A 10,374-nucleotide genomic window follows, 5' to 3' on the forward strand; every position below is an offset into this window, starting at 1 on the left:
AGACTAAAGTTAATCATTAAATGTTAATGACTCTGGTAAAATAGAAAACAGGCAGTAAATCCTTACGTGCAACAATTTTGATAGTCTCAAGTACTTTTACTACAATGTGTATAAAATGATTTATCATCATCTTCATTACTCATTCAAGAGTCATTAAACAAATCAGCTCCCCCCCCAAATCATAGTAATACTATTAAGATTATGAATCAGAAAAACCCAAGAAATAATACTAATACATTATAATACTAATGGCAATAGAGCAAAAAAGAGTACAATGAGGAGGAAAAAAGAGAAGGAGTAAGAAAATTTCCCTGTAATAAGGAGAATTTCTAGATTGAAGAAGTCTGCCAGGTTTCAGAATTGGATACAAAATGCTCAACACCAAGACAGTTTGGTTAAATTAATAAACTTCAAGAATGAAAATATCTTTGGGTATCAAGACAGAAAAAGCAAATAAATTTGGCCTCAGACCTCTCCTCATGAACATTTGATGCTGGAAGACTATGCAGCAAAGTCTACAAAATTCTAAAGGCAACAGTGTAACCCATGTATATTATACCCAGCCAAGATATCATTCAAACAGAAGAGCAACTGATAGACATTTTCAATACTAAGAGATCCTAGGAATTTAGACTGCTTACTGACAACATCCATCCAATTAAGAGCTGAATTGAAACAAAGAATTTATAGGAACGAATGCTAAAGTACAAAGGCCAGGGCCATGCATGAGAGCCATTTTAACATAGAAGCAAGAGAGATAGATGGGAGTGGGCCATTCTGATCTTTTTCAGCAGAGACTCTAGCTACTATTGTCTAAAATGGAAATGTTTCATTAAAACCAAACTATAATAACTACAACCTCTTAATGTCTTAGTATTTTTTTTTTTTTTGCTTAGTCTTAGATATTTTAGGAAACATTTTACAATGAAGAAACATTTCTTTGAAGTTTAGTAAAGTCTAATTTTACTTCAGTAAAATTTTTCTTCAGTATCTTTTTCTTCTGCTAAAGTTAAGGAAAATTAAATCTATCATTTCTTAAATAGCACGCTTTCTTTTAATAATCCACTTCTGAGGGGAAAAAAACACTCTTGAGTTCTAAACAAGCAACTTGCAGAATCTTTTTTTGCAACTCAGCCCAGTTGTTAGTTGAGGACTGCCTGCCTGTAGTGGCCAGCAGTGCCAGGAAACACACACGGTGTGCAGTCAGGAAACCCTCTACCCCATTTGGGTCTTGGCTCAGACAAGTTCTCCCAGTTGGGTTAGCTCCCATTAATGCATTGGCCTCTTGCCTCATGTATACAATGGGAACAGTTCTCTCTTCCTCAATAATCTTTCAAGAAGGCATGAGAATTAAGATAACAGCCCAGGAAAAACATCTCAAAAGACAGATAAGTATTAATAAAGGGGATACTCCAACCAGAAGAGCCCATTCTCTGCCCAGGTTGGAAAAGGGAAAACGCCTCCTGCTGGAAAGGGACTGCCCAGGTTCCAAGGAGTTGGGAAGCTTCATCTGAGGCTGGCTTCAAACCTGTCGCCTGCACGGATGGGTGTCTGATCCAATCAGAAACATACTCAGACTAGGCTTAGAATCCGGGAAGGGATTCTTGCTCTCTCCCACTGGATTTGAGAATGAGGGTGTGTACAAGGGCCTCTGGAGCTGCAATCATCTGGCAAGCGACAGGAAGAAACCCTTCTGTGAATGGGGCTGACTTGGAGCAAAGAAGGGTCACAAGAAATACAGAGAAAGCAGGTCCTGTTGACATAATATGAATATCTAATCAAGTAGGGTCAGAGGCTGGCCACAACCCTGTTCACTTCTTACATAAGCCATTCATTCATTTTTGCTTAAGAGACTGACTAAAAATTGTTACTAATTTACACCTTTGTTTTTGTTGTATCTCATACAGACAAACCTCTTCAAGGTACACTTCACATGGCCCTCTTATCTACGCATTCAACCAAATCTACCTTGGGGCTCCATGCCCCCCACCCCCAAGAAAGGAAAAGCAGTTGCTCTTGGCTTGGCTCAGAAAACAAGTCCCCTGGGTGAGTTCATAGAAAAACTTGGAAATGGATTCTTTGTGCCCTAACTCCTGGCAGCATCCTTCTGCTTGCTCATGTGGTGCTTCTGGGTCAGCTTTCAACCCCGGTAAGATCATCAATCCCCAAGAAGACGCAATTTACTGATAACTTCACAGAGGGTACCAGGAAGGCCCCAGACAGGGCTGGGCCAAGGAGGCCAGCCGGACACCGAGCGTGCAAACGAATTTCAGGAGGCACTTGCTTGGTTCATGAGGGCAAGGGGGCTCCTCATAGTTTGCACCTGTGGCATCTGGCCTTCTTCCCCCACCCAGCCCTGAGGGGGAGTCCATGAGGTCCATGAGGATGTCTTTTCCATTTCCTTCTCAGCTAGCAGCCCTTCCCTTCCTTGTCCCCAGCTTTGCCACTGCGACCTGTCTGTCTCTGCCCTGAACCTTCCCCTGGGCTGTCCCGCCTGCTTCTCCCTGTCCTCTTGTGAGATCATTCCAACTTCTGGCCTTGGGAACTCTTTTCCCAGGTTATGGTCTCATCACACCTTTCAAACTGGATTAACAGATCTTTTGTTTTTTCCACTCAACTAATCCAAATGCTTTCTGGCTATAAGCTTTGATGCCTCTGGATTAATTCCCCCACCCCATCCGGCCAAGCTTTGGGATCTGACACCCAGCTATGGGAGTCAGTTCCAACTGCTGTCCTCGACTCAATATTACTATTGGGCAAAAGGCACTCCCCAGCAATCCCAAAAATGGAAAGGTTGGCGGTCACCTTTAACTCCAGGTGAGGCAGGCCCTGGTAGTGTGAGATTTGGGCCCCTTCCCCATTCTTCCATCTCCGCATTCTTGCAGACCTCACCCCCATCTGTACCACAGCCTCAGTCTCCTAATGGGGCTCCCTTTCCCCTGGTCCAGCTCCTTTGCTTCAGTTTCTGCTAGGTACGTATGCCCAACAGCACAGTGGTCAATCTCCTCAAATGCTTTATGGAATGGGGTGAAATAGAAATAAGTATGCAGCCAAAGAAACAAATACTGGGTCTCCTGGCTCCCAAACTTACCCACTTCACAGAACCACAGTGCAGGGAGAGAATCTGACCCTCCCACCCTCTGCCTTAACACCCATCAGTGGGCTTCCAGCAGAGCCCCCCCATAGGGTCCCTCTCAAAGTGTGTTCTATAGACTGTTCACTGGTAAAACAAGAGTGAAATGCACGAAAAAGGAACAAGCTGAGAATAATCTATGTCCTAAAATTTTAGGATAAAGTTCTAAATCCTCTAAGCCTCCCATGTCTGACCCCAGTTCCCTCTTCCAGCCCCTGCCTTCAGGCATACCCTTTACTTGCAATTCCTGAAATGCAGCCGACTGACTAGTGCCTCTGCCTTTGTACAGGCTTCCTGGTCCACCCTGTCCTGCCCCCAATGCCGTTTCTCCTTTCTCAAGTGTCAGGCTAAATGTGACACCTTCTTGGAAGCTGCATACGCCAGTCAATGCCTTTTCGAAGATGACTCACTTTTGGGCCCGCGCTCCTCCTGCTTTCTGTCCTTAACAAATGACTGAGCACACATCCCGATGTCAGCCCAGTGCGCATGGGGATACTGGCAAGGGAACATGTAAGATAGCAAGGTAGAAGACAGTGTGAAAAGGGCAATTATCCAAGCTCAGGGTGAGCAGATTTCCTCCTGGCACTTTCTAGCCTTGATGGTTAGTTGCAGATCTGGTTCTTCCACCAGACAGCGACCTCGCAGAGGGCCAGGGCTGTATCTGTTCACATTTATACCCTAGCACCTAGCAGACTGCGTGCCACTTAGAAGGAAGTAGGAAATGTACTCCACGCAGGGCGCCTGGGTGGCTCAGTCGGTTGGGCGTCCCGACTTCAGCTCGAGTCATGATCTCACACTTTGTGGGTTTGAGCCCTGCGTCGGGCTCTGTGCCGACAGCTGGGAGCCTGGAGCCTGCTTCCGATTCTGTGTCTCCCTCTCTCTGCCCCTCCCCTGCTTGGGCTCTATCTCTCTCTGTCTCTCAAAAATAAATAAACGTTAAAAAAAAAAAAAAAAAGGACTCCACGCCAGTGGTGGAAGTGGTGATCAGGATCAATGCCAGTGGCCCAGGACAGACATTCCCAGGCTGAGTTCTGAGTTTAAAGCCACCTGTGGTGCTGCTCCCCAACCAGAGTCCTAAATCAGCTCGGTGTCAAAGGACGGAGTGGTTTGTGACCGCACTGTGACCTGAAGAAAGCTGTGGGTTATTTATGGCACTGAAGTTTTGTGCAGAAAAAACAAGTTGAGTGTTCCCAGTAACTGCTAGCAAATCGTGAAACCAGTGTGAATCGTGAGTGTCTGTGTATGATTTTTAAGCAATATGATCAGGTTTTTGAAACCATCCACCTTGCTCAAGGGATGGGAATCCTATGCTCTTGGCTGGACCAGCCCTGCCCATTGTACCTGGACAGAAACCCACCCCAACCCCTACATCAGAGGTGGGACCACTTGTAAGCCACTAACATCTTATTTAGAAATAAGAAAGGGGGGCATAGTTACAGGTATAAAAGAAATTTTTTAATTATGAAAGAACTTAGGATGAACTGGCAGATTTTCAGAAAATCTGACTCAAGATCCAAAACAGACCAATACCAAGGAAAAAACCTGACTCTTCAAAAAAAGCACCAGTCTCAGTTTCTCAAGAAACTTCTACAAACCCCAAATTGCATATGTTCTTGAATTGTTCTAAAGCAGAACAGAGAAATTATAGGAACTGGATTTTAACGTTGACTGTGTGCTTAATATGTGCCAGGCACTGTGCTAAGCAATTTACGTGTGTGTGTATGTGTGTGTATACCATGTTCAAACAAGCTTACAAATTCACTGAAGGAGATTAGTAGAAAATGGATCAAAAAACGTAAAAGAAATCACACATATTCATAAAAATTGATCACACTTATAAATATAGATAATAGCCTAAATAAGACAGTATTAAATGGAATCTAGCTATGAATTAAAATAATAGTATCAGGACCCAATAGGGTTTTTTCTCCTGGGAATTGAAAAAACGGCTCAACATAAAGAAACATACTTCTGTATAATTCATCACACTGAAAGGTAAAAGGACACCTTCACAGAATCAAAGAACACCCATTCCCGAGTTAAAAATAAAACAAAAATAGCAGCCACAAAAAACTTCGTAGTAAGAGAGAAGCGGGAGGCAACTTTCTGAATGTGATTTTGTCAAGTTACCCAAGGAAGCCAATAATAAACAGTGTACTAGAATGCATAAACTTTCTCATGAAAGCTAGGAATAAGATAAAGTTGCCTTTCCTGACCACTTCTTCACAGTATTCAATATTGTTCTGGCAGTTCTAGCTAATGAAACAAAGCTACAATGAGGAAATATGCATAAATACTGGAGAGAAAAAGGTTTTTATTATTTGCAGATGATATGATTGTTTACCTAGAAAATCCAAAAGAATCAATTAGAAAACCTTACAAAAAGGAAAGAGCTCAATCAGATGGCTAGTCTAATACCAATATACATGAATCAGGAGGCCTAGAGCATGTTAATGATGACCAGCTAGAAATTATAATGGAAAATATTTCATTCACAGGGTTATTAAATATTATAAATTAAACTATAATTTAAAAGTTCAAGAAGTATGTCAATAGCACTATAAAACTCAAAAGATATAAACAGAGATGAAGCCAACTCCCCCCAGATTTAATAAAATCCCAACGAATATGTAGGTTCTGAAATTACATAAACTGTAAGAACAAAAGAAAAGCAAAAATGAGGAAGAATGGGGATTTAATTTGCCTTATCAAACATGAAGCTAGCTACAGCATTCCCTACAGCAGTAAGGATTAGCGAAGGAATAGTCAGATCATTGGCCCAGAACAGATATTTACAAACATACTCATGATTACTTGGTTATTTAGTAGAGCATTAGAGGGCATTTCAGATCAAGGCAAGAGTGGATTATTCAATAAAAGTTGTTGAGAGAACCAGCTTTCCATTTGGAGAGAAAAGCAAAGTGAGAATCCTACTTTATACCATGCAGAAAAATAAATTCCATACAAATTAGAGATTTAATTATAAACACAAAACCATGAGATTATTAAAATAGAATATAAGAAAGTATTTTTAACATTGGAAGGGGGAAAAAGTCTTTCCTCGTATGATTAAAGCCAGACACGGTAAAGGAAGAGACTGATGAACTGGATTCTATAAAACTAAAAACTTAAACACAATACCTCCTAGGAAAAGAAATGACAAAAGTCAACCTGAGAAAAACGCTTGCACAGCTACTGGTTCTTGCAATTTAAGAGACTTATTTCTGGAAGGAAAAACACCAAATAGGTAAAGGACCTAAATAGGCAATTCACAATTGAAGAAAAAACAATGGCCAATAAACATATAAAAAAGTCACTAAACCTGAATCTTAATAACAAAGAAATCCAAATTCAAGTTGATATTATCTGTCTGCTGAGGAACCTGCAGGAAATGCATTCTGGTAGTGCAGGTGGTAAAAGTCCAAGCAGGAAGCAAGCCACCGTGAGGAGGGATGCAGTTCTGAGTGTGTCCCCTATGGGCAAAGAATACCTTCACTTTGCGGATCCCAAGGGATCTACAGAATCTTACAGAAGCAATCTATTGGGAGTGGGGAGAGTTCACGTTCATATGCCACCTTGTTGGCTAAAAGAGGGAAAATAAGAATGTATAAGACTATATACCCCTATCTATCTGTGCATATACTCCCAAAGAAACCCTGGAAACATTCAAAACTGGTAACAATGGTTAACTGTGGATGGGGGAGGGAGGGAGAGAGAAATGGTAGGAATTAAGCAGACAGGGACAGAGTGGAAAGGAGACTTGCCCCCTCTCTTTATAAATTTTGTGACTTTTTGACATACAAATGTATTATCAAAAATACTGAATTAAAATCCTGTGCTGTTTAATAAAAATAATTTTAACTGGATTCGATAGGGTTTTTTCGAAATAGACATCCTGAGATAGTACGGTGTTATAGTTTTGCCTTTTTGGACAGAAACGAACTACCTGCATCTCATCTAGAATCCAACTGTATACCCTGACTCCATGGCTGTGATATGGAAAATTCCACTGTAAGACTTTCTAAAGGCAGTTTGGTAACAGGTATCAAAGTATAAAATTTTCACACCCCTTCACCCAGCAATGGCATTTCCAAAATTTATCCTGAAGAAATTATTGGATGAATTTGTAAAGCCGACTCTGCAGCTTTATTGATTACGGGGGGAACTGGAAACGATGACTACCCATTTGTAGGAGATAACAGAAATTGCGGCCATGGCCACAGCACAAATGCTGCCGGTCTGAGGACCACACTTTGAGTTGCAGGACCCTAGAAGCTCCTCATCTCACGTTCCCAGCTATGTGCCTCTCTGGATCTCTGCTCCCTGCACCTTCTACCGGTATCTTGGATGTGCCACCCCACCCTGGGCCGGCCGGCTCACCTAGTCAGCATAGGGGTGCGGTGGTTGGGGTTGGAGCAGAAGATGTTGTTGGACTTCCGCGTGCCATCTAGGAACTCACGCACCGACTGGCTGCGGAGCTCTGCCAGGGGCCGGGCCTCGTGCTTGAGGAACCACTGGTGCGCCTCGAAGCACTTGGCACAGAGGAGCTGCTCACACTCGAAACACCAGAAGTCGGCAGTTTCTTTGCAACGGGTGCAGAGTGCCTGCTCGTCCACGATCTGCCGGTACACCGACAGGCGCCGCTGCAGACTCTCGAAGAAGACGTTATCCAGGGCCAGCGAGTCAGAGCCTGCGGGCCCGGGCGCCTGGCAGATGGGGCACTGCGTGCCCGGCGCCCCCAGGCATCCCGAGCACAGCGTGTGCAGACAAGGCAGCAGTTTGGGGCACTTGGCTTCTACCTGGCAGCCCTGGCAGCGCAGGAACTCGAACTCCTCCTCCACGGCTTTCTGGGGGACCAGAGAGGTGGGGGTGAGGCCTGGAATCCAGGAGTCCCCACCCACCGCACCCACTCCTGTGGCTGCACAGAGTCCCATTCCAGGCAGGATGATACAAAACCGAGGCTTACCAGTACCCCCCTCCCCCACTCACTCACACCTTCCAGCTCTCCCTCCACAGTTTACTGAGCATCCCCTAGGCCCTGAGATACCCGGATGGATGGGATAAATCCCTGCCTTCAAGGAACTCAGTTTAGAAAGGAGATACATTAAAGCGTATCTCATATGACATCGTATAAAGTGCTTAATATGGTTTGGCGGCTCCTCAAAAAGGTAAACGTAGAACTACCATACAAACTCAGAAATATCATTCCTAGATGTATTTCCCCAAAGAACTGAAAACAAGTACCTGAACAGATACTTACGTGCACACCCATGTTCCCAGCATCATTAGGCACATTATGCACAATAGCCAAAAGGCAGAAATACCCCAAGTGTCCATTGATAGATGAATGGATAAACAAAAGTGTCTACATGTGCAATGGAATATTATTCAGCTTTAAAAAGGAAGGAAGGGGGTGCCTGGCTGGCTCAGTTGGTAGAGCATGTGACTCTTGATCCTAGGGTTGTGAGTTTGAGCCCCATGCTCGGTGTAGAAGTTGCTTAAATATAAAATCTTAAAAATTAAATAAAATAAAAAGGAAGAAAATTCTCATACATGCGATGAGAACCTTGAAGACATTACGCTAAGCAAAGTAAGCCAAACACAAAGGGACAAATATTGCATGGTTCCACTTTCTAAATTAGGCAAAGTCATAGCAACAGAAAGTAGATTGGTGGTTACCAGGAACTGGGAAAAGGGGGCAATAAGAAGCTATTGCTTAAAGAGTACAGTTTCTGTTGGGGGTGATGAAAGAATTCTGGAAATAGAGGGTGGTGATAGTAACACAACATTGTGAATATACTTAATACCACTGAAAGGTACACTTAAAAATGGTTAAATTTTTGGAGCAGCTGGCTGGCTCGGTTGCTGGAGCATGTAACTCTTGATCTCAGGGTTGTAAATTCAACCCCCACGTCAGGTGTAGAGATTTCTCACAAAAATAAAATCCTTAAGGGGCGCCTGGGTGGCTCAGTCGTTAAGCATCCGACTTCGGCTCAGGTCATGATCTCGCAGTTTGTGAGTTTAAGCCCTGCATCGGGCTCTGTGCTGACAGCTCAGAGCCTGGAGCCTGCTTTGGATTCCGTGTCTCCCTCTCTCTCTCTGCCCTTCCCCTGCTCTCTCTCTCTCAAAAATAAACATTTAAAAAATTAAAAAAAAATAAATCCTTAAAAACATGGTAAGTTTTATGTTATGGATATTTTACAGCAAAAAAAAAAAAAAAAAGTGCTTAAAACAGTACCTGGCACGTGAGGAGTGTTCATAATTAAGTAGTATTACTCCTAGTTTTAATAATGCAAATAATAAAAGTTACCGCAAGAAGGTGCTTTCATGAAAGGGAGCCAAAGGGCCTGGAAGAACATAGAGCAAGTGATGTAAGTAGCTCCTTTGGGGGAGGAGGGGAGCTGGGGCATTTGTCCGGGAGAAGACTGAGGCAAGCTTCCAGGAGGAGGACCTTGTGGACGGGGGCTGTGCTCGAGGGGTGTTCCAAGAAAAGGATCCTGGAGGTATCCTAGCGGAGAAACCACCACAGGAGCTGTGAGGCCTTAGCCAAGACACTTCTCTCATCCGGGCCAGTTTCCCACTTTCTGATCTGGGAACTTGGGTTTTGGTTTTCCCACACCTGGGACATGTTCCTGGCTCCAGAGGCCTGCGCAGTAGGGCTGCTCCTGCCATTCTCCCTAACCTGTGGACCTTCATCTGAGGCAGGAGCTTAGGAGGCAAAGCGCCAGCGTGGTCATTTTGCCCCCTGCTCCTGGAGAATCACAGCCTGGAGAGGTTCCCCTAACTCATCCTGGTCTCACTTACCCCTACCCCAGCCAAGAGGGTCAGGACCCAGTGCCTGCTTTTCTCTCTGTGTCACTCTTTGAGGTGCTTGGCCAAGTTGCCCTCTCCCTTCCCACCTCTCCCCGCAACTGACCAAATCAACAAAGCCTAAACCCCATCTCCCCAAACCCAGTAGTACCTCCGTGGGGCTGTGGCTGGGGCTGGGCTGGTGGTCTTCGGAGACGGACTCCGGGGGAGGCATGGTGGGTGTGGGGGGCAGTGCGGGGTCTTGCTGGGGACCCGGAGATTGGGCGAGTTCAGGCTCCCGCTGCATGGATCACAGCACAGTTTCGATTCTGGGTTTTGAGCTTGAGGGGCGGGAAGAGAAGCGGAACGAGAAGCACGCGCCAGAGGGCCAAGTCTCCCGAACCCGTCCGAGTCTATCCGTAAGGGGCGGCGCCCGCTGAGAACCCGCCTCC

At 44.5% G+C, this 10,374-nt stretch overlaps 1 protein-coding gene across 12 annotated transcripts in view; it reads right to left on the bottom strand.

Moving 5' to 3' along the window:
* Positions 1–10,325, bottom strand: part of PML (PML nuclear body scaffold) — a 38,882-nt gene extending 28,557 nt beyond the window's left edge. For 7 of the 12 annotated variants that reach the window (XM_047074827.1, XM_047074822.1, XM_047074826.1 and 4 more), the window contains exons 1-2: positions 10,095–10,323; positions 7,514–7,980 (exon numbers count right to left, since the gene is read on the bottom strand). In XM_047074827.1, coding sequence (XP_046930783.1) covers positions 7,514–7,980; positions 10,095–10,229 — 602 coding nt within the window. In that variant the 5' untranslated portion in view covers positions 10,230–10,323. Of the gene's footprint in view, positions 1–7,513; positions 7,981–10,094 lie in introns of all 12 variants that reach the window. The other 5 variants (XM_047074819.1, XM_047074829.1, XM_047074828.1 and 2 more) reach the window with 2 other exon arrangements.
* Positions 10,326–10,374: the final 49 nt, after the last annotated feature.

This window comes from Lynx rufus, unplaced genomic scaffold, assembly GCF_022079265.1.
Source record: "Lynx rufus isolate CCGP_SWC_20201006 ecotype Redwood Valley unplaced genomic scaffold, mLynRuf1.p SCAF_13, whole genome shotgun sequence".
NCBI lineage: Eukaryota > Metazoa > Chordata > Mammalia > Carnivora > Felidae > Lynx > Lynx rufus.